This window comes from Peromyscus eremicus, chromosome 20 (assembly GCF_949786415.1).
Source record: "Peromyscus eremicus chromosome 20, PerEre_H2_v1, whole genome shotgun sequence".
Classification (NCBI taxonomy): Eukaryota; Metazoa; Chordata; class Mammalia; order Rodentia; family Cricetidae; genus Peromyscus; species Peromyscus eremicus.
In genome coordinates this window covers 14,056,214-14,084,069 of record NC_081436.1, presented here as the reverse complement: position 1 = coordinate 14,084,069, position 27,856 = coordinate 14,056,214, and the positions used below count along the sequence as shown (strand labels likewise).

Here is a 27,856-nt window from a genome sequence, read left to right as displayed (position 1 = left end):
CCAAGGTTGGGACAGAGGGGAGCCCCTCTGGGCAGACCCATGACACACTGGCTGATGCAGGGACAGGAGTGTGTTCGTTAGTTCTCTCTTTATATAGACTCTGGTTCTAGAAACAACAGTACAGCCAGCCGGCCAGGGCCAGCACACTGATGGGCTGGGTGGGGTGGACTATTTACAAGCCCGATACAGGGCTGTACCATGGCCTCGTCCCTAAACGGCTCAGCCATGACACCACAATAAGTTAGAGCTGGCCAGGTGGGGCGGGGCGGGGGCTGTACACACAAGTGCTGGGGGGCTCAGGGCCTCAAATACTGTCGAGGGCCGGGGCTGTAAACATGGCCGGGGCGGCCCTGCCCACCCCTAGTGGTCTGTAACGACTGGAAGCAGAGCAGCCCGGGCAGGGCCGGGAGGGTCAGGCGTCCGACAGGCAGCTCTGGATCCGGTCCACCCACTGCTGGGCCGAGGGGACATCCTGGGCACAGAAGTTGTAAACACGACGTGTTGTCTTCACCTGGGAAGAGCAGGTTACTGACTCCACGGACCCTACAACTCCAAGCCCCCTGCCCCAGGTGTTCCCCACCCCTGGGCAGAGGCTCACATCAAAGAAGGCCTTCTCATCAACAGTCTTAGGGGCACCTATGGTGGGTGTGCCAGGTGCCACAGCTTCCACCTCTGCCAGGTCAATGACACCCTTGCATTCTGTGTCCACTCGGTGGTCATAATAGCGCAGCTGGGGTGAGGAGCAAGAGGCACCGAGTTAGGACAGGTCTGCCTTCCATCTCTTTCCCTTGTCCCTGCCACTCGTCACTCACCTGGTGCTTGGTCTTGTCCAGGACAAACCAGCGGGCCTTCCAGGGCTTCATGAAGGCTCCTTTCTTGTACAGGGTGCCCTCATAGGACCTGCATTTGTACCAGAATCAGAGCCAAGTTAACAAGTGGGGGACTACCTCTAGAAATGAGATGATTGGTTGGTCTCTCTATAGTTGTCATGTGACAGACACTGGGTCCCAAACACCAGAACTTTAAGGGTGGTGGGAAAGCAGTCTCATGTGACATAAACACTCCCAAAGAGGAGGAACACTTAGTCAAATCTGGCAGCAACCATAGTAAAATGCCCTCCAGACTCAGTGTCATCTAGTGGCAGTCTTAGGGTGCTCCTTGGCTCCATCTCAGCCCTGCTAGAGTCACCAGTTCGACAAGCCAACCCTCTCTTGATGCTGTCCTCCGCTCAGGCAGCTGTCATGGCTTCTACACGTCCTCCTACTTAAACTAAAGCTCCCCAGAGAACCTGCTAGCCCCACTACACCGTCGTGTGTGGCCCCATCCCCCCGTCCGGAAGTGGCTATGCAGCGGGAGGTGCCTTTCACCTGTTCTCACTCTCAGCTGTCTGGAATTGGCTGTAGAGGGTACTGGTGCTCCGTCGGGCAGCCTGACGGGAGCTGGATGTGGTTGAGCCACTGCTCTGGTCACTGTCCAGGCTGAGGCTCAGAGTAGAGCCCACAGGCCCCTCCTGCAGATACACACCTAACGAGCGGCGGTGGTGGGGCACCGCGGACACCAGCAGTGAGCTAGAGGTGCCCTGGAGGAAGCAGAATGGAAGGGTTTTTCCTTAACATAAAAACAGGTTATAATTTAAAAGTCCAGGGTTACTTTAAACAGTAAAATATTTTCCCTGTAGAAAATAGTATAAACGCTAACATTTCCCAATAAACCCTTTTAAGCCAAATGATAGCTGAATTATACATATAAATATTGATTAGATTCTGGGATACAGAATAAACCTATTTTCATCTGTTCAGAGAGCTATGTTTTACTTAAATTGTGTAAGTGGGCTTCCTATTCATCTTCCCCTTCCCTGTTTGATTTACGGTAGACATTTGCAGAATCAAAGCCGTCGGCCTCCATCTCCTGGCAACACACACACTTGGTGCTCCTCGGCCCAGCCTACCATCCCCACCCCACTCACACGTCCATCTTGCCGGCCCTCAAGGCGCTGCACAGCCTTCACCCGGTCCCAGGTATCTTTCCAGCGTTCAGAAGGTCGGCCTAGCTCTGTCTCCAACCGTTGCAGCTCCTGGGGAGAATTGGTGAACAAAAAAACATCCAAGAGCTGGAAAGATGGCTCAGCAGTTTAGAACACTTGTTCTTACAAAGGAGCTGGGTTTGGTGTCCAGTTATCCATACAGTGGTCACAGTTATCTGAGGTTCCAGGGGATCTGACAGGTAGTTCTAGGAGATCCGACACCCTCTTCTGACCTTTGTAGGTACCAGGCATATATATGGTACATAGACATACATGCAGGCAAAACACTCATACTCTAAAGAATTTTTTCAATCTAAAAAATATTTAAGAACAAAACAACAGCAAAAACCTCCAGACTGGGAAGCCATGATGGCTTGCTTCCCAGTGAAGATGCTGGCTGCCACGCCTGCCAGCTGAAGTGCAGCCTTAGGACCCACATGATGGAATAGGAGACCTGACTCCTGAAAGCAGACCTCTGACCTTCCACTGCACACATACACAGACACGCTCAATAAGTAACTGTAATTAAAATTTAAAAATATATATATATCTATCCAGGCCAGTGATGGTACATGCCTTTAATCCTAGTACTCAAGAGGCAGATACAGGCCAATCTCTGTGAGTTACAGGCTAGCCAGAGCTCTACAGCAAGACCCTATCACAAATGGTAAAAATAAAAATGACATTATATACTTTATAAGGATATGAATGAACACTGATTATAGTGTAAGTAATGCAAGCAAGAAAACAATGTAATGATTTTGTAAAACTGAATGTAGTATGTGGGTTTAATTAGTATTCTCCCAATGGGGGGAGGGTAGAGTGGGGGCTTGAATGTAAAAAGCTGCCACATCTGAATTCTATATTCAGAGAAAATACCCTTCACAACAATGACATATGGGCTGAGTGTAGTATAGGTCCTGGGAGAGCACCTGCTTCCCATGCACCAAGTTCTGGATTCAGTATCCAACACCACTAAATAACACAGAGAAAGAGAAAGGAGGGGGAAGCAGGTAGGCAAAACCAGGCACCGTGTTTCCCATGTAGTTCTACCTACCCGAGAGGCTAAAATAAAAACAGAAGGATCGCTTGAGCCCAGGAGTTCAAGGCCAGCCTAGGAAAACACAGCAATACTCTCTCTTAAAAATAAATGAGGCCGGGCGGTGGTGGTGCACGCCTTTAATCCCAGCACTCGGGAGGCACAGCCAGGCGGATCTCTGTGAGTTCGAGGCCAGCCTGGTCTACCAAGTGAGTTCCAGGAAAGGCGCAAAGCTACACAGAGAAACCCTGTCTCGAAAAACCAAAACTAAATAAATAAATAAATGAGAGTTGAGGTGGTAGTTCCCAAATCCTAAAACTGGGCAGGCTGAAGCAGAAGGATCAGAAGGGAGTTCATGGCTCAGTGGCAGAGCACCTGCCATGTGTATACAAGGCGCTAGAACTGATTCACTCATCTACAACACCACCAAAAGGCAAAAGGAAAGGAGGTGGAGGGATGTTTTCAGACCGAAAAAAAAAAAAAAAAATCAAAGTTTGAGGAAATGTGTGACCAGCAGACCTGTATTACAGGAAATATTGCAAGTTTTTCAGACTGAAAGGAACTGGGATTAGACTAGATATACACAGAAAAAAAGTGATTATTAGAGACCAGATTGGAGTATACCTGTTCTCTCAACTATTGGGGAGGCTGAGGCAGGAGGATCTCAAATTGCACCCAGCTAGAATAACTTAGAGAGACCTTGTCTCAAAAAAAACAAAACAAAACACCCCACCAAGTGACAGTTCTACCTCAGTGGTAGAGCACCTGCCTAGCATATATAACGGTCCTGAGTTCAATTCTCAGTACTGGAAAAGAAAAGATACTGGGAATGGCAAAAAAAAGAAAGCTTTTCTCTCATTTTTAAAACTTCTTTAAAACAAAGTTAACTAAACAAAAATAAAATACTATGTGCATTTATGCCATAGAAAAGCTAAGTGAGTGCAGTAACATCAGATGGAGCTGATGACAGAGGTAAAGGACTCTTCTGATCTCTGTACTGTCGTCCTCCATACCTTCATTCACAAAACACACTGTCTCCCTCCCTCCCTCTCTCTTCCAGCAATAAGCCCTTTGGACCAGGTCCCTCTAAGATCCTAAGATGCTCAGATAATCTTGAAGGAAACTCAGCCAGCACAGAGGAGGGCGCACCCTCCCCTGCTTAGGACCTGAGACCCACACCCTTCTGACTGCTCAGCCCCTGATGAACCAGTGAGAGAGGCCATGCCACAGACAGGACCTGCCACCTGTACACTGTCCCAACTACCACACACCAAACTCCCATAGCTCACTTGGCCCTTGTTTGATTCCGATTCCTGAGCAGATGTGCTCAGAAAAGATGGCAAGTGAGAGGTGACGGTGACATCTAAGCTCCAGAGCTGGAACTCAGATGAGCTACTACTCACTGACAAGCAGAGGCAGATGGCTCCTGGGGAAGAAACCCTGCCTGCACTGATGCCTGGGAGCTACCTAAGTTACTTAAAGCAAGGTAGCATAGGGTAGATGCAGTCTGTACCGCAAAGGTCCATGGGAAAGTAAGATTAGTCCCTGGGTAACAGACTAGGAAGTAATGCAATCTTAAGAGGTGGGGCCTGGTGGAAGGTCCTTGGGTCACAGAGAACTTGGGAGACTCTGCCATGATGTGACCCAGCCCAGAGACTTACCAGAATTGAGTACATGCCCTTGAGCCTCCAAAACTGAAAGCTAAATACATTTCTCAACCTTGTAAGTTAGCCTATCTCCAGTATTTCCTCACAATGACCAATGATGACTAATATACCATGTCAAGGGACACACATGCCAAGAGCAAAGGTCTTGAGAGTGTTTGGCAAATGCTTTCTCATCACTACTATCTGCAAATATCTATTAGCACGGGACAGAGACCTAGGAACCACAACTACCCTAAGTAAGCAAGCAGTTCATATGGTAGTAGATGGAGTCAGAGCCGCCCTAGTTCCCAAGGGACACACGCACATACGCACAGCTATGGCCCTGGTGTCTCAACCAGTGGAGGAGGAAGACCAGGCCCTCCTCCGGGGCAGCACACACCTCCAGCAGGCGTGAGATGGCGTCAGGCTGGACTCGAGGGCGGCTGTCATAGCACGGCCAGACCACACGGCGCCTGCTCTGGGGAGCACCTCCATCAGGCCGCTCTTCTTCCGGAGGCTCAGGGGGCCCCTGGGCCAGCTCCCAGTCATACGGGGGGCCCTCAGCCAGCGTCTCCTCGGTGTAGAAATCCCACACTTTCAGATTGGACACATTGCTGTAGGGTCGCAGCACCTGGGAACAAGTCTTACGTTCAGAAGCTGGGCCATGCAGGAGCTGCTGCCCCCGCCAGAGCCCATTCACCTCTGTGTCCTCAGGTGCGTATGTGTAGTTGTAGAACATGGGGGTCCTCTTGCTCAGCCGGTCCACGTACTCCCACACGGACCTGCATGCCAGCTGGCCTCTGCGTTCTCCCTTCTCCTCATACAGCAGCCCTACACAAGCGTAGCACTGAGCTTAGGCCCCTCTAACCCAGAGTCATCCCAGATCTCCTTCTTCCCTACATACCCAGCTCAATACGCTCATAATCAGAGTCCAGCAAGAAGGTCCGAAAACGGCGGGATGCATGGTGGTAACCGAGGAACTTGAGGTAGAACTGACTGAATTCAAACTCCATGGGGAACTGCAAATGGACCTGCATGAAGTAGTGGGTCGGAGGTCAGGTGAGGGAAGAACTGCTCAAGCCTACCTACACGGCAGCCTACCTCCCTACCTCAAGCCTACCTACCCACCTGGTGTACACAGTCCAGGAACTGCAGGAAGACGGGCGTGAAGCCGCTGCTCTGCCCAGCTAGGGTGTGGGCCCCACGGTGGCTGAAACGGTGGCCAAACGACAGCCACTCCTTCTCCACCAGCAGGCGGAAGCCCTCCAGAGTGCGGTAGAAGGGGTCTGAGAGCAGCTGCACCAAGGACACCACCTGCCAGCACCACCGACGTCAGGACATCTGAGGAGCCCACCCCACCCCTTCCCTGCATCTGCCACATACCTGAGTGGTGATGTCCCAGCCATCCTCCAGGCTCACCAGGACAGAGGAGCCCGAGTCCAGCAGCTCCACTACCAGCACCGATATCTGCAGCAGCTTGTGTATCTGCGGGGACAGGCAGCCCTTGGGCACTACAGCCAATCCGGTCCCAGAGGCTCACACTGCCACAGAATCCTTCTAAGGCAGTAGTACCTACAGCACTGGACGGACATGATCTGCTCTGCTCTGGTCACATTTGCATGATTCCTCCAGCCTGCCCACCCCTCCCCAAACCCCCGTGACGAGGAAGGCAGACTCAGAAGTCCCTGTCCTTGCTGGGTGTAGTAGAAGATGCCTGTAATCCCAGCAGCTAGGAGGACTGCCACAAACTCTGGGCCAGCCAGCGCGGCATTGTGAGACCCTGTCCCAAAAAGAGAGGAAGTCCCTGCCCTTCAGGTGCCCAGCAGTCCCATCCCTAAGTGCTCTAGCTGTCACAGGGCACCGATGGCACAACACCCATTTCCATTCTCCAGAAAGGACAAAGCAGCAGAGGGCCCTGTCCACAAGCCACATTCCACAGTGGAGATCAACTCCCCTCACCCCCCAAAACAGCAGACAGGCTCCAACATCCCTTTCATTGTTGGCCTGCCCAACGTTGAACAGGCCCAGACCATCAGCTGCCTCCCAGACACTATGATACTACATAGCAAGTGCACATCTCCTCGCCCTCCTCCCAGTACCCAACATATCAAACAAGGAAACTCAGACCTAGAAGTAGACCTAGCACCCAGATGGGCAGAGAGGCAGAGGCAGTGTAGAGACCTGAATCAGCCATTCTGAGTCCTCTAGTGAGCGCAGAAAGGAGGCAGGGCCGGGCTCAGTGGCAGGGCAACCAGGTACACAGGCCTTCAGCAATTTCTTGAAGCTGGCTTTCACCTGCCTGGCCTCAAACACCTCAATAGGCACCAGCTCCCACTGTTGCAAGGGGTCTGGGCGCACACCCTGGAAGAAGGCCAATGAAAAGCTGTGAGCCAAACCTAGCCTGTGCTCCCTGCTGGCCCTGTGTCCCTACCCCAGTTACCTTAAGCTGAGCTTTGTCACCAATGATGTAAAGGGCTGCCCGCTGTGGCCGGAGAAAGCCAGAATCGGGTGGAGCTCCATTGGTGTGGGGGGTGCTGAGGAGATCTCTGCTAGCTAGCCTCGAGCCCACATCGGCACCCAGTCCACTGCTGCGGCCACTGGCTCGGACACTGCTCCACTTGCCTGCAAAGGACACCCCAAGTAAGCACGAGATTGAGGTCAGGGCACCACTTACCTGGGGCTGGCTGGGCCTGGCCTCCAGGGAGGGGACTGAGTTTCCAGGCAGGGCAGAGTGGTCGGCAGGCCACGAGAGGGAGCAGGGCTGGAACACACAGATGCTGAGGCACGTGGGGAGGGGTGTTGTGTTAGTGTCTTATGTTAGCATCTGGAGTGGGCTCAGGTGCTGGGCAGGTGAATAACTAGGGCTAGGAAGTCAGTTGTGCTAGTCTCTCAGAGGGGGCGTTAGTGCTGGGTGTGGAGGGAGAGATTAGTGCCCAAGACATACTCCTACTAGGGGCCATCAGTGCCAGGGAAGGGAAAAGCCCCAGTACGGTACCTCGGGACGCAGTCCATCTGGAGGCCGAGGCCGCCATAGGGTTGGACAGCGTGGTGACCCTGGCTCGGGGGCTGGGCACTGAGGGCACAGCAGAGAGAAGGCTCAGATTTGGTCCCAGGCCTGGGTTGCCAGAGGCTCCCACCAAGTCCCACTCCCAGGGGTCAGCACCAGGATCGGCCCTTGTCTGTTCAGGCAAGGGTCCTTCCCACCAGGGGCAGCTAGGCATAGAGGGCCTGTGATGCTGGGAAGGGTCAGGCTTTGCCATATGGGGCTCTTCAAACAGCTCCAAGCAATCTTGTCTTCAGATTTTTCCTAGACCCTCTTTCTTGTAGTTTAAGCCAGGGACTGTCTGATAGACAATTCCTGAAAGAAGCGATCAACATACAACCATGGAGTAGCCTTACCCAGACCAAACACAAGAGGTACCTGAGAGCCTCAGCCTGGAGGAGACCTAGAGGCAACTGAAAGAGGAAGAAAGAAGGGCCAGAAGGATAGGAGGACAATTTAACCCAGAACACAAGCGGATCTCTTCCCAGGACTGCATCAGCCACAGTCACAGGCTGCAACAATGTGGCAGTGTCTGGGAGGAGCCTGAGTCGTATCTCAGGTTACCTGACTATGTAGAGGCTTCATGCAGTACACAGAAAAAATGTCTGGGGCAAGACACCATTACCCCACCCAATGCAAGGGTGACTACGGCCGAGCTCCAGGCCAGTCTTCCACCCCGATTTCTCTGACAACTCCACATCACAGACAGCAGTTACCCAGCCTGCAGTGCCGACAACCTCAGACTACTTAGGGTGCAAGCTGGAGATCCAAGCAGGGCTGAGGGAAAGCAGACTCCTGCTCACCACTGGACAGTCAGGGAAGGTGGCCCTACACCTTGAATTCACAACACCAGAGGTAGCAACAGTAGCCCCAGAGAAGGCTAGAGATGCTCAGGGGACACTCAGGAAGGTGCAGGCTGATACTTTCTGAGGGGAGGATGCTGCCTGAAGGTGCCACTCAGAATTTCCGGAAGAAAAATCACACAGAAATCAGGTATTCTCAGGAAACTGAGACACGGGTCAATCTGGCCTATCTACCAGACTGGTATCGCCTGGTGACCACGAGAGCCAGCTTGCTGCCCTGTCCTTAGCACTAGGGGCCAGCAAGAGATGAAGATCACTGACAAACTGGTGAGTCCATACGAGAACCAGGGGCTCAACAGGGAGTAAAGAAGCCTAGGGTAGAGAGGCTGCAGAGAGAGGGAAGGGCAGACAGACAGCTGCAGGCAAGAACAACAGACCTGGCCTGGTGTGGTGGCTCACACCTTTAATCCCATCACATGGGAGACAGAGGCACGTGGATCTGTGAGTCTGAGGCCTGCCTGGTCTACAGAGTGATTTCCAGGACAGCCAGGGCTACACAGAGAAATGCTGTCTCACAACACCACCAACAAAAAGAACAATAGACCTGGGTGGTCAGCGTATAGGAACCAGATAGACAAGACAGACAAACTTAAGGACCCTGGGCCATAAGATGGCTCTGTTCATAGGAGGTGCTACCAAGCCTTAAAAAGGCACCAGTACCACTGTGCTCTCAGAAGCTGATCCCAAAAGAGAAAATGTAGCCCCCCAACTTCAAGAGGGGGAGGCAAGGACTGGAGGTTAAGGCTTGGCATACAGCTACCACCTGCTAAGCAGACAAGATGGACTGAGGCAACTTACTTCCAAGTGATACCGTCGCATTAGCTTGGTAAGATGACTCAAGAGCCTGGCAGATGCCACACCCAGTGCTGAGACAGAGTTCCAAGCACAAGGACCCAGCTTGACACACACTAGGCTTGGTATGAAGTTAGTGGCTAGAGTTGTGCATCGAAGAATCAACTGCCAAGGACCCCAGCATCTACCAGGCAGGCCGTGAGAATGAGCCAGACCAGAGCAGTGCCCCTACCCCACAGTTCACTTGCCAACCACACTGGACCCAGGTTATCTGCCTTCACAGAGAGCGTTGAGAGCATACACAGGGCAGCACTCTTTAGAACCACCACCTAGACAACTATGTAAACACAGTCAGCCCAAAGCTAGTGCTGGGCAGCAAGTTCCACGCAGCAAAAAAAGGGGCTCAACTAATAGCCAGAGGCACACACCTGATCTCTGGGCCTCCTTCAGACAACAGACCCAGCTCATAACAACAGAAGACATTGCACACAACTATGACAGCAGTTCTCAGGCAAGGAACTGTGTGGGTGCCTCATAAGCAGAGGTCAGCATGGGAAGACGGTTGGCCTGGCACCCCTTTTAGTGTGTTCAGGGTGGAGCAGAGCAAACAAGATCCAATTAGCCAGGACAGAAGAACATGAAGGCCACCTAGTGGGCGGAGTGACAGTTGGAAGGGACAGGCTAGAGGAAGGATGAAAAAATGACTCGAGGGATGTTCCAAGGGCTCTAGGCATCAGCAAACACAGCAAGGTATGGCCGGAGCACTTGTCGGACCTAGAGACCTCTGGGAGATGTCCTGGTTTAGGGAAGGAGAGGAATGGACAGGCTTATGGTCAGAAGAGAGAGGGCCTCAGGACACTCACCTACCTGGTCTGGGCAGTATTCCTGCCCTGTCCCAGAACACGAAGAGAAGTCCCTCTTTGTCCCATACTCAACACCCACAATAAAGTCATTTCTGCCCCCTGCTGGTTAGCCCTCCATGAATGCTGCCACAGCCTAAAGTCCTCTTTGCTCTATGCCACCATTCACCCCAAAGCACCCTCTCACCATGACCACCCATGTGGGCCGAGGAGAAGCTACTAAGCGTGTTCCGTCCCGACGAGTCAGCATAACGGGGCATGGCGCTGACCACAGCCTGCAGGTACTTCTCTTGCTCCAGGCTGCTGGAATCTGCCTGCGTCTGGCCTGAGAAAGGAGAAGCTGGAGCTGAAGCTAGAGCTGCAGGAGGTGGAGATTGGACAAGCAGGGTAGGCACACACAGGCAGAACAAAGGAGGAGTACCTGGAGAAGGTGTATTCTGGGCCTTGAAGAGACCAACGACACCTTTGCCATGCAGGCCCCCAGAGCGTAGCAACACAGCCTTGGAGCGCCCACTGCGCCAGCAGACCACAGGGAAGCGGTTCTGGCGGTAGCAGCGGGATACACGCTGCAGGGCATTGTCCTGGATGCTCTGGGGGACAATCAGCAATCCCGGATAGCTGCAGGAGTTGGAGGTATCAGGAGGGCAGTCTAAGGCCTTGCCCCATGCCTATCCAGAGTAGGTAAGAAGAGCCAACAGGGTGAGCACAATGGCACAAACCCATGGCTCCCAGAACCGGAAGGCCAAAGGCACGTTATGCTTATCTGGGTGCCTCCACCAAACCCGCAGCCCAACCCTCTCTCCACCTCCTGCCCAGGCTCCTTGTTTCTCCAGGATCCATGGCTGGGACCCATGGCAAGCAGGGAAGGTGTTCAAGCACTGCCTACCACCCTAGTCAGCCCTGGCAAAATCTTCTTGGTGTGTCCTGGCCAGCCCTCACCTGCGACATATGGCATACATGCGATTAACAGGAGAGATGCGAAAGGGCTCAGACTTGGCCCGGCTCAGGCTGCTGCTCAGGGTACCTAGTCCAAGGCGCTGGTAGTCACGGCAACATGCCCGCTCCACCAAGCTGCTCATGGTCATACGGTCAGAGGGCTTCAGGGCTGAGGACGGGGTCAGTGTGCTGGGCTCCAGCTCCTCTGACACTGCAAACAGTATAGTAGTTGGGGAGCATCTCTAAAGACCACCAACCCAGGCCCGAGCCTCCATGGGACCATCTCTGACAGAGAACACACAGACTTCCCTGACCCTGCTCCCACCTGAGATCTCGTCCTCCTGGTCCTCAGGGGGTGGCTGGCCCCGATGCTCCCAGCTAGGGGGGTTATATTTCTTCCGAGTAACATACTGCCGCCCAATGGTCTTCTTAGCATTCTTCACCAGGTTCCGGGAGAAGGTTCTAGGCATAAAAGTCCAACAGAGCTGAGAGGGCAGGAGGTCCAGGGAAGACTGTGCTAGGTGATAATAAGCACCTGGCTGCCCTGGCTCTGGGACCCAACTCCATACCTGAGGGAAGGACCCTTGTCCTTGGCAACCCGTGGCGGCCGGCCGGGTGTGTGGGCTGAGCCAAGCGTGAAGGCGAAGGTGCCCCTGATGTCTGGTGGGTACCGAAGCTTGTGCAGCTGCTTGCGGAAGAGCTCAGCACTGTCAGACCCCACCTCCTCATCAAAGGCCATTTTCAGCAGCTGGGTCAGACAAATAGACCCTCAGGGCTCTAAGTGGCTACCAGGCTCCCCCCGAATCAGATAGCATTCAGTTCACAGGCTCCCTTCTTATGGCATGCAACACCACGGAGGCAGGCAAACTGCCTTTTAAGGAGAGGCATCATGTCCATGTAACTCAGGGTCCAATGTGTATAAACTGTAAACTTCAGTGGCTACTTGATGAGGTCTCAGCTTAGGCAGTACACTCAAAACTTGGACTCAGAAGGTCAATGCCCCAAGGATAAAGACAAATACACAGGGGCTGGAGAGATGGCTCAGGGGTTAAGTAAGAGCACTGGCTGCTCTTCCAGAGGTCCTGAGTTCAATTCCCAGCAACTATCTGTAATGACATCTGGTGCCCTCATCTGGCCTACAGGCATACATGCAGGCAGAACACTGTATATGTAATAAATAAATCTTAAAAAAAAAAAAAAAAAAAAAAAAAAAAAAAGACAAATACACAGAGGCCACTATTTCAAAAGGTCAGATGATAGCAAGCTGAGAGCCAATGTGACAGGCCCGAGTCAACAACCCACTGGCAGGAACCCACTTACAGAGCATAAACTAGCTGCAGCAGACCTAAGTTTCCTCACCTGGAATGTGCAGGAACGGAGCTGCAGACCATCCTGCAGAAGCTGGTCCACAGGGGTCTGGACACTAATGCGCTTCTCCTTGGTCAATGCAGCCACGGGGAAGGAGCGGACTACCACTTGCTCCCCCACTTACACAGGTCAAGCAGTAGTGAAGGGGGAGGAGAAGAAAAGGGCTCATATCTCAGGGTACCAGACATGGAGGTCTTGGGTGGGTAGGGAAGGAGCGTCATGGGGCCTATCACCTACAGGGCTTTGATTCTTTGAGAAAAGGGAAGGGAAAAGAAAATCTTATCTACTCCAAGAGCTGGGGAGGCACAGAAAGAAGGTCCAGAGGCTTACCCAGGGGGTCAGTAGGCATCCCCGTGAAGATGACGCGGTATGTGGTAAGGAAGACAGCACCCTCGGCTGGGAGTAGTGCAGGGCCCCCTCCACTGCCTCCCACACCCTCCTCACGCCCATCTGGCAGCAGGTACACTCGAAGGCCGTCTAAGACACACTCCTCACCAGGCAACAGGCGTGGCCTTAGCAGCTTGGGCTATTCAGCAAACAGAGCAGAAACTTAGAGCACAGCCCAGGCCTCAGGTACCCACAGCTTGTCAGCCACTATTTACCTTCTGTATGGGGGGCAGCCTCTTGCTCTCACGGTGCACAGCCTCCAGCGTCTCAATGTGCATCTGGACAATGTCTAGGGGAGAGCAGGTCTCATACCCTGGGCCCCTACAGCCACCCATCTGAGGAGTACTCCCATGCCCAGTCCCACCATACCTGGCACCATGACATGCAGTCCCTTGAGATGGTCACTGGTGACCCCACTCTCTGTGCAGACCTTGTCCACAAAGCGGTTGATGAAGCGGACCACGGCCCCAGCCACATCACACGTCTCTGCGTCTTCAAAGCCACTCTCTGTGTCATAGCTCTCAGCCACACTGCCCGCCATGCTGGGCCAGGAGGGGGTGTGTGGGCACCAGCACCACCACACCCCCACCATACACCTTCTCCCTGGCCCAGGCCTCACCACTGACCCCACCCCACCTGTTGGTGACCAGGCTGTTGCTGGCACTCTCCAGGTCTCCTAACCCTGCCCGCTCCCGCAGCAGCCGGCTCTTGCTGCTGTCCAGAGGCAGCAGAAGGTAGCTCATGCGGTTGGCATAGTGGATGGCCTGGCTGAACACAGTGCTCTCCTCCTTCTGGACCAGCTCTTGCTGCTTCTCCTGGCTTAGGGTTGGCCACAGGCGCCGCTGCTCTGACGCCACATCCAGGGCAGATCGTTCATCATCCTGAGACTGTGCTTCCCCAACCTCCTGTCACGGCACCGCCAGAGTAAGCTGGGACTAAGGTACCTGCCCCCAAGCCAGCCCAGGCCCCAGAAGTCCTGCACACCTGGGAGGGGCTCACACGATCATCGGAAGGGTCCAAGTAGAGGGCCCGGATATGGGTCTGCACATCCCCGTAGAACATGGCCTCCCAGAACTGTGGTGTGCTCCACACTACATGCTCCTGCACACAGCTGTATGCAAACTGGGTCACCCCTGGGCTCAGCTTCTACAGAAAGGCAAGTGGAGAGGTCACGAGCACACAGGCAAGCGTAGACTAGGGAGGAAAGCTCGTCCCACCACCCTGCTGACACTTACCCGGCAGAAAGCTGTGACCAGGGGCAGCAGTGCAGCGGCAATGCCATGCTCATCCAGGGAAGTACAATCCTGTGAGCAGAGCCAGGAGTGACAGGGAGCCCCTCTCGGAGAGCATCCACACCCCATCCCATCTCTCCGGCCATCACAGGCCAGTGTCTCCCACCACTGCCGCCTGGAACTGTTCCCTCAGGTTTCAAAGTCAGTGCCAACAAGGGCTCCCTCAGCTCCCCATTCTCCACAGACTATGGACCTCCCCAACCCCATCACATGGGAGAGACCCCTGCACCCCCTCTTCACTCTCACCCCATGATCACAGTCTCTCCTAACTGTCAGAGTCACAGGGACACTAGAGGCCGCATGTCGACCCACCCATGTGACATCCCTGGTAAGATGAAGGCCGGCCTCACCTGTAGGCAGCAATTCATCATGCGGACGACAAAGTCAAACTGCTGATGGTCTAGAACTGCACGGTTCTGCTGCACGTGCAGGTGAAGCTCACGGGCGAGGCAGCGACGGGCAGCTCGCCCCTTCAGGGCCCTGAGGACAGCTGGAAGCAACTGGAGGCAGAGACAAGGGGAAATGTAGAACAGAAGGCAGCGCGGGGGAAATCCTCACCCAGCGTCAAAGTGGAGACGGCCAAGCCCAAGCTCCAAGCACAGAAAAGCCCAAAGGCCGATGTAAGTCAGGTGTGCTCAGGCTCTGGTTTTCACTGACCAGTACAAACTAAACCCTCCAGCGGACCCAGCAACTCCACAGTTCAGAGGACACAGACACCAGGCATGCACGGTGCTGGCTCCCAAGCCAAGTATGGACACGTGCTCTGGAGGGAGCCCCACAGAAACACCACCCAACACCCCAGAGGTGTTCGCGAACACAATGAAGGGCAGAATGGCATGCAAGAAGATTATTAAAGCAACCAAGCCAGCCGTGGTGGCTTGTGCCTCTAATCCCAGCACTGAAGAGGCCAAGACAGAGTAAGAGCAAAGCCCACTTGGCTTAGATAGTGAGCTCCAGGCCAGCCTGGGCTATAAAGGCTGTGTCTGAAAAACTCCTCCCCAAACAAACAAACACTCCAAAAATCCATGGCATATACAGGTCTACACTGTATATAGTGTGTACACTATGCTGCTGTCCACTCAGACGAAGGAGTATCCTCCTATCCATGCAGCCACTGCACAGGCTCAGCATTTACCACACTAGAAGAAAGAACTGAGTCTCCGGAGAGCAGCTGCCCCAAGCCCAGATTAGAGGTTCGGTCCACCTGACAAGCCTCACCTTCTTTGCTTCAAGCATTTTCCCTTCGAACACATAGGAGATGCAATTCCGCACCACCTCCAGGCGACGCGCACTGTTGATGTGAGGCCCGCTGCATCGCTCTAGTATGGCCGCTAAAGAGACAGGACATGCTCATTTTAACTCCTGGCCTTGTACCCATCCTAAACCAGCTTGTCTTCCCCCTCAAGTTACATACTCATGGGGGGCCCTGAAGGCACAGTGGTCTTCCTCTCAGCTTTGACAGCTGGGGGTGCACCCTGCATCTTGGCCGCAGCCTGGTCCACAATCCACTGAACTGTGCCCTCATCTAGCCGGGGGAATGGCCGGTGAGTCCGCCGCAGGTGACTGGCCTCACCTGGCCTCTGCACTTTGTGCATTGCCACAGCTGGGTATGGGTTTTCCTGAGGGAACACAGGCAGGCATTGGCTGGCGGGCCAGACCAAAGTGGCAGCATGCCCTCCATGTCACCCACCATACATTCTTATAAAGTTGCTCCGCTAGTTCCTGGACGTGACGCAGGACACGGTGGGGGTGGTTCTCGTCCGCGCGCATCCGCGCTACTTCGTGAGCCACCAGCTAAGGGGGAGGAGACAAGACGATGGGGGTCAGTTGAGCGGGTTGGAGAGGGACAGGTAGACAGGCAGGGGCAGGGCTGTACCTCATCAAACAGGTCTGTGGAACGGTAAGGGACCCCTCGCTCTGATACAAAGCCTGCAAAGGCCATGCCCTCCAACACCTTCATCAGGAAATCATCCTCCACCAGCCCACGCTGGCCTAAGAACGCTGCCTGGGAGAATACCGAGAAGTTAGCTCTTCCTGGATTCATGGAGCCATCTCCAGCCCCAGCCCCAGCCCCACAGCCTACCTTATGGAAACGAATGACGGGTTCTGGGTGGATGCGCACAATGTGCAGGCACCAGCGGTAACCTTGCAATAGTTGAGCAAAGAGCCGCAGAAAGACAGCACGAAGCTCCTTGTCCTGAGAGAACAAGTCAATGCAGGTATCGGGTCCATTCAAGTACTCTCTCTGTCCCCACTCACGGCCAGGCACAGCGTTTCCCAGGCACCTCTGCTGCCCCCCTTGCCTCTCCCTACAGTGCAGTCAAGTGAGTCCTCCAAGCAAGTGCTGAACAGTAGCTCCTGTCCACGGCCCCTTGATTGGTTCACTGTACTGACTCAGAACAATCACCACACCTAACTAACTGTATAGCTCCTTCGTTCCTAGGCTCCTTCCTGCCTAGGGTACAGAAACCTGAGGTCAGCTTGGAGGTAAGCCGAGTGTCTGAGCACCATCAGCTTGGCCAGTAGAGGCACTGGAATCTCTGTATCAAAGCAGCAGTGACCCTCACCTGCATCTTCAGGGAGGAAGCAGATGTTGTAGGGGGTGGGAAGGCAAGGTCAGCCAACTCCAGCTCTGGATCCAGGACCTGTGGACGCAGAGAGGAGCAGAGAAAACTGCATGGTGACCTTAGGCTCTGGGTTCCCTGGCTGTCAGGTGATGGCTCCCACAAGCCCAAGGCTCCAGCCCCACCCTGGCCCCAACCCTCACCATGCTCAGAACATTGTGGGTCTGGCTTTGTAGTGGCTCTGGCAGGGGTGGAATGTGCACACACTCAGGGACAGTCACCGTCCCTCCATCAAGATCAGCAATAATCACGTCCAGCTGTGCACCAAAGGGAGCAAGTGGTGAGAGATCAGCAAGCCCAGGCAGTGATGCAGACACCAAGCACAGCCCTTACCAGCTCCTGAGTCTCTGCCTGGAAGGCTGCATTGACCCCAATGATGAAAGGCGTGGGCGTGCTAAGGACTTCTAGCAGCTGTGCTGGCAGGATGGGCACATAGGTGAAGCTGCAACAGGCCCAGAAGACACTGTAAGCCCCGGAGGATAGATGGGTAGACAGAGGGACCAGGGAGGCCAGGAAGAAGGGCTAGGCAGAAAAGCACCTGTATCTGAGAGGGAACAGCAGTGCCAAGAGGCCCCTGCAAGCATCGGCAAGACGCTGGTAGCTCCTGGACAAGAAGAGGACTTTGTGCTCAGTAAGGGCAGCACAGAACAAAGACAGCACATTGGTGATGCCTGAAGAAAGAAGACAGGGTTGGTGAGGGCCCGAGTCCCTACTCCAGTACACAGGGAGCACCCTGACCTCTGACCACTGGTCCCAGAACAGGAAACTGGGGGTGGGGTATAAGAGGCAGTCTCACCCAGCTGGCGGAAGAGTAGGGCCACACTACAGCGGCTGACAGGCAGTGAGTCTACCAGTGGAGTCTGAATGACCTGCCGGTCACCAGCCCCCAAAGAGATGGTTCTCTGTAGAAAGAAATCGACCAGAGCTTAGAGTGTGGGCAGCCGGTATCAGCTCTGAGCACTTGGCCCCAGGTAAGCTGACAGGTCTTGAGATGGGACTGGCTTAGACCGCTGGAGGGAAAGGTCCCGCCCTGCTCTGCTGGCTGACCAGTGCTGCAGAGAAAACTCAAGGTAAGGGGGGTCTGCCTCTGATCTGAGTGGGGCAGGGCCTGAGTGGGCAGAAGAAACAAAGAATCCATACCGCTCCTTCCTCAACAGAGTCCAGCTGCACAGGACAGACAGACAGAGAGACACCATTAGACACAAGGCACAGAGTAAGAAACAGAAAGATACACGGAGCCGGGCAGTGGTGGCACACTTCTTTAATCCCAGCACTCGGAAGTAGAGCCAGGAGGATCTCTGTGAGTTCGAGGCCAGCCTGGTCTCCAAAGCGAGTGCCAGGAAAGGCACAAAGCTACACAGAGAAACCCTGTCTCGAATAACAAAAAAAAAAAAAAAAAAGATACACGGACAACCACGGCATCCAGAGACAGGCACACACCCAATGATCAAGAGGACAGAGACTGGAAAGGCAGGCCCAAAGGTACAGGTACAAAGCCAAGTAAGCAGACAGGGTTAAGAGGAGATGACAGACGACGGCACCAGAGCAGAAGGGAGTATCTAAGGCCTTGGGTTGTGTGCTCGGCCAGGCAGGACCATGAGTGCCCAACAGGTACCCACCCCCACCTCCTATGACTGTACCAGGAGGGCCTGTGGCCACCCAGCTGTCTCCAAGACCTACCTGAGATCCCCCAGCCAAAGGGACAGTACACGTGAGCAGGTTCCCAATCACATTCTCGAGGCATACATTCAGGCCCTCCACATGGATAGCATAGATGAGACCAAGGCTATTCTGCAACAACCAGATAGGGAATAGTGGTACAGCTGACGGGGATACCCCACGTACTGCCGTGCCGCTATGGTGGCCCTCCTCACCCTGAACACTTCTGTGTGGTCCAGTCGGGACACCAGCACCAGAGTCTTTGGAGCAAAAAGCTGGCTGGGCTGGGCTGGTGCTGTGGACGACAGCCGTGCCTGGCCTCCTTCATCTGCCTCTTCCTCCTTCTCTGTGCTATCTTCATTGCACACCACTTCCTGCAGACAGAAACCCATCCTCCTGGCTCTCATCCGAGTCATTCCATGAGCCCAAGTGGAAGAAGAGGTGACTCAGATCCAGCCTTCCCCAACAGGAACGTACCCCCAGAGGTAGAGCAAGCTGGCCATGGCTCAAGGCTCAGCTTCACATGCTGCACACCAGAGCTTCAACTGACCTGTGTGGACTCCACTGGCTCCCAGAAGGTCAGGCAGGCGCAGTAGTGCCTCTCAGAGTTGATGTCAGTAAGGACAGCCACAAAAAAAGTTGGTGGATTCCTCTCGGGACATAGCTGCCACCCACTGGGCTGGCAAAACTACAAGGAGGGATCAGCAGTTAATGCCTGCACCCACACCTACAGTAAGAATTAGCCCCTTTCCCTCACCACCTGCCCTCAAGCATCTGCCCTGCCAGGACCTGGAGTTGCAGGGTATACGAAGCACCTTTTTATCACCCAGGGAACACCTCTGGAAGGAGGGCTCTGGCCTTACCATCTAGGGTGAAGCCTACAAGGGACACAGTGACATGAGCAAGACACCCTGCCTGTCAGGCCAGCTGCCCCCCAGTGGACCTGACATCCCCTAGGCTAGGCCTCCACACTCACCAGCTCAATGCCCTGGGGGAAAGGGTTGTCCTCCCAGTCCTTCTCCGGGAAGCGCTGCAGGATCTGGCCCTGGCCTTCCCCACTCCCTGCGAACAAGAGCAGGTGGTCAGAGTGCCCCCCAATTCCCATCCCCACCCCCGACCCTCACAGTCAGGACTGGCCCAGGGTGGAAACAGCGCCTTCTCATCGGGCATCGTCTCAGCCTAGGCTCCCAGATCTACCATTCTCTAAACACACTTCTGTGCAGATAGGCCACCATAAGGAAGATGGAGAAGGCCTCAGACCTCTCCTCCCACCTACTAGCCCAGCCTAATCTTTCACTGTATAGGATCCTCTGGGGGCGGGGGGGGGGGGGGGGAGGCAGAGTACTTTTGGCTAACTCAGCAACTTCCCTGACTGCCAACCTGCAGCTTTAACCCTCAACCCCTTGCCAGACAGTGAGCACCATGCAGACAGTGGGCATGTCTGGATATACACTGGGTACCTTGGTGATCCCTGTCACCTGTCTGCCCTGGGCCCATGCTCACAACTGTTATCTGTGTGGAATTCAAGCCTCAGCTTCTCTTACACAGGTAGAAACACCAACCATGGCTCCAAATTGCTACCTATTCACAGTACCTCAGAGACAGTTCCTCCCAGAGCACAAGTCTCAGAAGTCAAGAGTTTAGCAGGGACCTGCCCCTTTGAACGCTGGAGCTCCCAGGCCCCTGTCTGTACCAGCAAGGAAAGTACTTCTAAGTATAGTCTATGTAGGTGGAGTGAAGGTCCCTGCCTGGGGCTCACTCCTAAACCACCAAATCAGGAGGCCAAGTGATGGTAACAACGATGACATATATCATTTGCCTCATATACTCATGGAAGATGCAACATGGTATGGCAGTGGTTCTCAACCTTCATGGTGTTGCAACCCTTTGTTATGGTGTTCCACATTATGGTGAACCCCCAACCATAAAATTATTTCATTGCTACTTCATGACTGTAATTTTGCTGCTGTTATGAATCATGATGGAAATATGTAATATGCAGGATATCTGATACGTGATCCCCAAAGGGGTCGAAACCTACAGGTTGAGAACCGCTGTGGTATGGCAAGAAAGACAAGCGTCCTCACTTTTGCCTCTCACATGTACAACTTCAAGATCCGCAGGGCATAGTGCTCTCCCATCCTTTACATGGACCAGACTCAATGCTGATGATGCTCCCACCAGCAGAAGCAGCAGAAGCAGATAGTGAGGGGAGGGTGTTCAACATAAAAGTCTTTTCATGCCAGCCAGTGGTGGCACACACCTTTAATCCTAGCACTCGGGAGGCAGAGGCAGGCAGATCTCTGAGTATGAGGCCAGCCTGGTCTACATAGCTAGTTCCAGGACAGCCAAAGCTACACAAAGAAACCCTGTCTCAAAATAAAAAAATAAATAAAAAAAAAGAAAGAAAGAAAAAGAAAAGAAGTCTTTTCAGGGATCCTCCCCACCTTAGCCAAAGTCCCAGAAAACTTCAGTGTGCAATGGGCCTGCTAGAATATGGCCTCACATCCACCCAGCCTACACTTAGACACAGTTGTGCTGAACACACAAGCCCAAGACAACAGGACACAATGCCCAGGTCCCCTAAGAGCAAAAGAACTCAGCTGCAACCATGGGAGATCACCCGTGCCTCTAGAACCATGGAGAAAATATCAAGGATGTGACTACTACGAAGGTTGCTGCTAAGCTGGAGGTGGTGGGGTGCAGGAGCCTGTTATGACTCAGAAAACCTCAGCTTCCTGCTCCCCTCCTCCCACCACCAACACCCTGCAGGCGACAGGCAACAGACAAGGAAGGGACAGGTGTCTGCTGGTGTCATGCCTACCTACACACACCCACGCACCTGTCCCACCAAGACAAAACCCCCAGGGGGTCCCTCAGGTCCCACCCTCAACAGGCCTAGGCAGTGCATGCACAAAGACATGATCACATACACACATGCATGCACACACATACACACACAAGCACACACACAACATGCGCACACACAAACTACTCCCCCAGTTGTGGCTCCTCCCCCAACCCACTCAGGCAAGAGCCTCCTTGTGCTCGGCCCTAAACCACCATCTGGGCCCAGCCCTGGCTGGCACCCAGGGCTCACCCAGTTCTTGCCACGAGGCAGCAGGCGGAGGAAGGAAGGGGGGTGTGCAGACAGGGAGAGCAGCCTCTGCTCTGCAGCCTTCCCAAGGCCAGAAGGGCTAGTAGCCTTCTGAGGGTTGTTTTTAGCAGCCTCTCCTCCCAGGGGAATGGGCACAGGATGGTCTTCATCCACTGCCAGCACCGTTCATCCTGTGAAATCTTAATTCCCACTTCCCACTTGTCTTCAAGTCTTCTGAGGGTCCTACACTCTAAAGAGATCCTTTCCTGAGACTTCCAACTGCCTCATAAGGGTAGATGGGTAGATAGCCAAGTGGTCTCTCTTGAGCACCTTCTCTGTACCTTCAACAGCCCAGGATCTCACCGTCAGGTTTCAGTCTAGTGCTTCCTCCTCTAAGAAGCTTGCTATCCACTCTCAGCCTAAATCGGGGGGCCTGTAGCAGGACCCTGAAGCCTTCCCTCCAACAAGTATAGCCCCTGTCTCCAGGCAACTGGTATACCTGTCAGTAGCCTGACCAGACAACAAGTTCCTGTGCATGGCACAGACTACAGCCTAATTAGGGCTTGTTGAATTCATGTAGTCAGCTATATGACCATCCTCCCCACACCCAGCCCAACTCAACCCCACAAACAAACAGGTTCCTCAGTCAGAAGTGCAGAACAACTTCCGGGGCCCTGAGGCACAGCAGGCCCTCCCAACAGGACCGTGAGGAAGACTGGTAACTCTCTCCTTTGGCTTCTCTGAGACCCCACACTGCTGGCTTGCATTTAGGTGAGGGGTTTTGCCATGCCTCTATGTCTGTCATCCACTAAAACCTTTTGGCAACAAGAGTAACCTGTAATGGCTGTAGCTGTACTTGACCCACCAAAGCACTGCCCACTTTGGGTAGAGAAGAGAATGAGCACCCTCCCTCACTAACCTAACAGTGCTGGGACTAATCCCAACAGTTCAGCCAGACACTGCAAAGCAGTGCGCTTTGGGGAGCCTATGGAGGATAGACACCAAGTCCACTGAAGCAGAGATGGGAAGTCCCTGACCCACTCTTGAACCCACAGGCTGGGTAGGCCCATACTAGGAAAACACATTGGGATTCCCGTACTCAAAGCACCTCAGCAAGAGCTTCCTCCACCAACCAGGCCCATGTAGGCTGGGGGCCTGAGTGGCAGAACACAGACCATGTATTCTGTCATCTGCTGGCAGCACCCCATCACCAGTGCCAGGCTCCGATGCTTGGAGGGCCAGCCATGGACAGTGTGCACTGTGGGAAGGCAAAGAAGGAACGGCAGCTTCTCCTGGCCCACCGCACACCTCACCACACATGCTGGACAGCACCAGGTAGCTGCAGCCTCTAAGGAGCCCCGCTCTAGGAAAAGGGAGGGAACAACAGAATACTACCTTCCTGCTTTTCTCACTATCAGACTTCAAGACGAAGACAACCCCCCAGGCGAGCTGCAGCAGAGGACAAGTGCAGAGGGAGCTACAGCTTTTTCAGTTTTCCTCTCTGACCTGTCCCCAATCCATAAACAGACCACAGAAGCTTTAATCCACCTCAGCAAAACCTTGGACCCTTAGACTCCCGGGGTGGGGGGCTGGGAGGGAACTGCAGCCATCCCAAACAGCCCCAACCTGATCCAGAGGGAGGGCAGGGCCATGGGTGGGGACAATAGATGGGGCCCAAGAATGTGGCCACCTCATTATCATCAGGACTGAAGGAGGCCAGGTCATGGAACAGAAGTCGTTTTCTTGGGTGCTGGAGATCTAGCTCTTCCTCCCCAGCAGTAGGAGGAGGGTACCTGCCAGGCTTAGGCCAGGTAAAGTGTCTGATAACTGAGCACTGGCCAAGCTACAACAATTAACTGACCACTTTTGGGAGCTGGGCAAGGGGTCTTAAGCTAAGCTGTCGGGTCCTCATCCTAAAGAAGGTGTCTAGTTCAGTGATAAGACAAGGCACACACAGGGTGTTCCCTGATTCACCTGGTGAGGGGCCTATGCTGTGCCAGCTGGCATCCTCTAAACTTTAGAGCCTAAAATGGAAGGGTCTCACACACAGTCCAGCCATTTACTGTCTGTAACCTTGTCTACTTTCCCTGAGAGGTCACCAACTGTAACCATTAGCAACCAGGATGCTACCTCAGGTAAGACTCTGGACCCAACCTAGACAGCTTAAAAAGGCACCCAGCACCCAGGTCCTATACCTAGCAGCTCCAAAGAAAAAGTTCTGCTTCAGAACAAAAATAATATGAGTATCCTTTCCCTCATACTCCTCACCCTAAAAGACCCTGCATCTCCGCCCCAATGTCCTAGGGCAGCCAGTACAGCGGGTCCTTCACCTTCCTCAGGAGCACCCACTGTTCACACATCGGCTACCCAGCCTGTCCTGTGCTATAGCTTCGTATGTGAGTGCTCCTGACAGCCTCGTAGCAGCTTAGATGAATGGGATTCGTCCCATCTCAAGATGAGGAGACTGGGGCAGAGAGAGCACAAGGACTGGCATAAGGCTAGTGACAGAGTGACAAAGAAGGACAGCCGAAGTAGCAGGCTCTCTTCTGACCCACCAACCAGCTCCTAAATCACAACACGGAGGCTTTTTATTAGTGAGGAATGCTCAGACTTACCTTATGCTTGTCCCACCAGTGCTTGTAACTTACATGAACCTGTTCATCTACGTTTTGCCTCGGTGCTTTTTTACCTCTCTTTCATTCTGTGTGTCCTATCCATGTCTGGCTGGCGGCTGCCTGGCTCGCTGGCCCTGGGCCTCTCTCTCTCTCTCCCCACTAGGTTCCTCCTCCTCCTTAGTCTCTCTGCCCGCCAGCCCCACATATCCCTCTACTGTCTTGCTACTGGCCATTTTTTTACTAGACCAATCAGGTGCCATAGGCAGGCAAAGCAACACATCTTTACACGTTAAACAACTGCAGCATAAACAAATACAGCACATCTTTACATAGTTAAACAACTATTCTGCTACATAAACAAATGCAACACATCTTTACATAGTTAAAGTAATCTTCCACAACACACTAATTTTCAGCGTGTTCCTCAGCTTTGAGTCTTTAGCTCCCAGTGCGCACACCCCTTGTCTTTGGCCCACCCAGTGACCCAATTCTGGACTGATTCCTCAAAGAAATGCCTCGAGGCTGAGTGGTTAGCCAGCAACTAGTCAATTTTGACCCTAGAAGGCAACACTTAGAGGGCTCCATGGCCTTCTGGTTCCACAATGATGGGTAATTTGAGAATTACTCCTTCACATCATTCAGGACAAGTAGCCACCTTTGGCCTCAGCCTCTGAGCAAGCTCACTGTTCTGTCCCTATAGGAAACACAGTAGAGTAGAAGAGTGCTCTTTTCTCAAAAGCAGAGTGTGTTTCTTGTAAGGCGAGCTAGAGTTTGTTTCCCAGTCATAAACGGAGTTGAATCCCATGCAGTTTCTGGTCCTACGAGCAAGAGTTGTTTTCTGTCCTGCTCAGAGGTCAGAGGTACCTATCTCTTGTGTGGCTCTATCAGTGAGTCCACGTGTGTCACAGCAAGCTTCTCGCGGAGACCACCTACACCTCCTTATGTCACCCTCAACTTCACCCCCCCCCCCCACACACACACATACCTATCTGACCTGGTCTCTGCCTGCAGTCTCGGCCTCACGGGACATTTTTCATACTGTTCTCACCACCAACCAAGTCCATTTTGTTCCTCCAGCCCTGGCCCAGCACCCAGCCCTAGACCCCTCAGAGTAAAGTAGCCCCTCAGCCAGCTTTGTTCCCTGATTCTCTAGCAGCACTCCAGTTCCAGGGGGAGCCTGGCTGACCTTCACACGTGCCTTTGAGCCCAGGCTCTCCCTCGGTGCGCCAGCACAGCACTGGCGGCAAGCCTCCTGCTCGAAGAGGACAGGGAGATGAAGACAATGTGGTCTCTGCTTTTGAGAACTCCCTCTCTGGAGAGAAAGGCAGATGCTCACGACTGAGTGCCAAGAGATACAGACTTGAATACATGAGAACAGAGAGAAGGAGGTGCTCAGTGAGAGGGTACTGAAGAGGGGCTGGAGACAAAGACAACGGTGATGCAGAGGTTTCCCAGTGGGTCTGGGGTCCAGCTGGTAGACATTAAACAAAGGAACAGTCCTACTGAAGACTTAGCAAGAAGAAAGGCAAAGAGGAAAGTTTAGGTCGTCCTAAATGGTGACAGTGACTGAGAGGCGGCAGGGTAACTGTGTGGAGGAGATGATGGTAGAAGAACATGGTAGGAGGCGTGACCTCTAGGAATGAAGGGCTGCCTAGTCTGGCCACACAGCTGTCCCTAAGATACTGCCCCTCTACAGGTGGGAGTTGACAGCTAGACTGCAAGTCCCCACTCTCTGTCCCAGAACCGCACTCAACTTCTCTGTGCCCGATTCTATCCTAAAGATAGGGGCAACAGCAAGGCAACCTCAGTGGGCTATTGGGAGGAATGAGATCATACACACAAAGGGTTGTGCGGGGCCTGGCACACTGACGACTCTAGCCAACACCCCAACACTGTTGTCTCCATGGCTGTTGCTGATGTCACTGTCAGGCTCCGTTTTCTCCTACCCCCTGGGCTGAAGGGCTCTCAGACACAGGTGCTAACCCCCAGAGCAGGGCCTCCTAGACATGAGCACCAATCACCACACTGATCCCCCACGGAGGGCCTGGCTTGCAGGCTTGGACAGCAGGGCGAGCACCAGGAATGCTCTTCTCCAAGTCTGACACTTTCTTCTGAAGTCCAGCTCAATACCACCTATCCATTTAGCAATTTCTGAACCCCCTCCCCTTCCACTGCACCCCACCAAGCGTGCTTGAGGTTTCGGAACTAGCACTGGGTCAGAGAAGCTGGAAAACCAACGTTCCGCCCCCCTCTGTGAAATTCCCAGATACAGCCACCGGCAGTCGGCCAAGGCGGGTGCGCCCATCCCACCCAACTTGGAATCGGGGAGACTGAACTGCAGCAGGGCCCTCCCACCTCCCGCGCCGGGGCACACGCCCCTGCCCACCTCAGGAGACCGATGCAGGTGCCCAGGTGCGGGAGGACGGCCCTTACACAGGCCAAACAGTCTGGGGTCCTCGCGAGCTACCCCGGACGCCACGGTGACCAATAACCTCGGAGGCCTCTGTTCGCAGGCCCGGAGAGCTCGGCCCCAAGTTCTAACACTGCCTCCGGCCGGGTGTTTTCAGCCTCGAGTCCTCAGTCCCAGTCCCTCAGACCCCAGCTCGTCCCTGGGCGCTCAGCCTCGGCACTCACCGCGCGGGTGCGGCCCGAACGCCACCAGCACGAAGTAGTCCGCGAGCCGCGCCATGGCAAGGGGCGCAGGCGGGCTCCACGGCTCGAGGACTCGATGGCGGCGCGCTCATGGCCCGGCGCTGGCCCTAAGCTGCACACTTGGGACACCCCCGGCCCGCTCCTCTGCAGCGCCGCTGGCCAGGGCTTCCGCCGCCATCTTCCCAGCCAGCCGGCCCGCCCGGGCCCTCCGTGCGCCTGCGCAGTTCTGCCCCTCCCGTGTAGGCGGGGCCCTGTACAACACGCTCCCATTGGTCCACCCGGTGTGGGGCGGGTCCCGAGAGCGCTGCTCCGCCCACTACTTCACGCTCAAGGACCAGCTCAACCCTTTGGGCGGGTGAAGCCGACGGCGGCCGGGGCGGGTCAGCTACCCTGATCCCGCAGCCGATGTTTCGACCTGAGACACGGGTCAGGACCGGGGCATATTTCCTCGTCCAAGCTGAAGCCCCGGAATGAAGAGAGGCCTGGAACTCACCCTTAGGAGATCCTAATCCCGAGGGCCAGGGGCGTGGTCCCGAGGCTCCGGCTCACTTTGGCTGAAGTAAGCCCGTGGAGACCGGGCCTTGTCCAGCTAGTCTCCCAAACTGGAGGTTCAAGTTGGGGGGGCCAGGGCTTCGCCTCAAACGCTGCCAAGGGAGAGACTTCACTTTTGGATGGTTGGGATGTCCAACACCTGCATTTAAAAAAAAAAAAAACATTTGCAGCATGTCCCAGCGTGTGTCACCTTCCTGGCAGATCAGACTACCCTGGAGGTCAGGGGGTTAGCCAGACCTCTAGCAGTGACATGGGTAACGGGCTGTGCACTGTAGGAGAGGCAAAGTCTTTGACCAGGGAGGTCCAAGGGGAGGGCGGGGCTTGTGTAGATGAATTTAGTTTCTGTGGGAACTGAAAGACAAGCTACCTACTAGCATCCTGTTTCCTCCACCTGCAGGATCTGGAGAA

General features: G+C 54.2%; 1 protein-coding gene across 4 annotated transcripts; it reads right to left on the bottom strand.

Annotated features, from left to right (window-relative positions):
- Window positions 1-69: 69 nt before the first annotated feature.
- On the bottom strand, window positions 70-27,101 carry Sbf1 (SET binding factor 1). 4 transcript variants are annotated; one of them, XM_059246882.1, is made up of 41 exons: window positions 26,879-27,101; window positions 19,509-19,594; window positions 19,083-19,220; window positions 18,748-18,906; window positions 18,554-18,664; window positions 17,670-17,775; window positions 17,412-17,544; window positions 17,207-17,315; window positions 17,017-17,130; window positions 16,817-16,894; window positions 16,333-16,446; window positions 16,126-16,254; window positions 15,945-16,043; window positions 15,664-15,868; window positions 15,468-15,580; window positions 14,600-14,749; window positions 14,193-14,261; window positions 13,942-14,103; window positions 13,594-13,862; window positions 13,327-13,499; window positions 13,173-13,246; window positions 12,901-13,096; window positions 12,562-12,689; window positions 11,772-11,950; window positions 11,528-11,664; window positions 11,206-11,413; window positions 10,688-10,884; window positions 10,454-10,606; window positions 7,704-7,781; window positions 7,149-7,330; window positions 6,890-7,069; window positions 6,092-6,193; window positions 5,837-6,022; window positions 5,613-5,739; window positions 5,409-5,539; window positions 5,109-5,339; window positions 1,967-2,074; window positions 1,368-1,579; window positions 813-900; window positions 599-730; window positions 70-511 (listed from the first exon to the last, which is right to left on the bottom strand). In XM_059246882.1, exons 1-41 carry the CDS (start codon window positions 26,931-26,933, stop codon window positions 413-415), a joined length of 5,700 nt encoding a protein of 1,899 aa, XP_059102865.1. In that variant the 5' UTR covers window positions 26,934-27,101; the 3' UTR covers window positions 70-412. The 4 variants fall into 4 exon arrangements, with proteins under 4 accessions (XP_059102865.1, XP_059102866.1, XP_059102867.1 ...); XM_059246883.1 differs by having other exon boundaries at window positions 10,454-10,591; XM_059246884.1 differs by lacking the exon at window positions 7,704-7,781.
- Window positions 27,102-27,856: the final 755 nt, after the last annotated feature.

Bases quoted from the DNA above. Each gene is read 5' to 3' on its own strand.
- Sbf1 (XM_059246882.1), bottom strand. From the start codon at position 26,933: ATGGCGCGGCTCGCGGACTACTTCGTGCTGGTGGCGTTCGGGCCGCAC. The intron at 13,247-13,326 runs GTATGGTGGGAC...GCTCTCCCCTAG, and splicing joins ACTGCATGTCATGGTGCCAG to ACATTGTCCAGATGCACATT. The intron at 7,782-10,453 runs GTGAGAGGGTGC...CTGTGCCCTCAG, and splicing joins GGCCCACATGGGTGGTCATG to TGCCCAGCCCCCGAGCCAGG.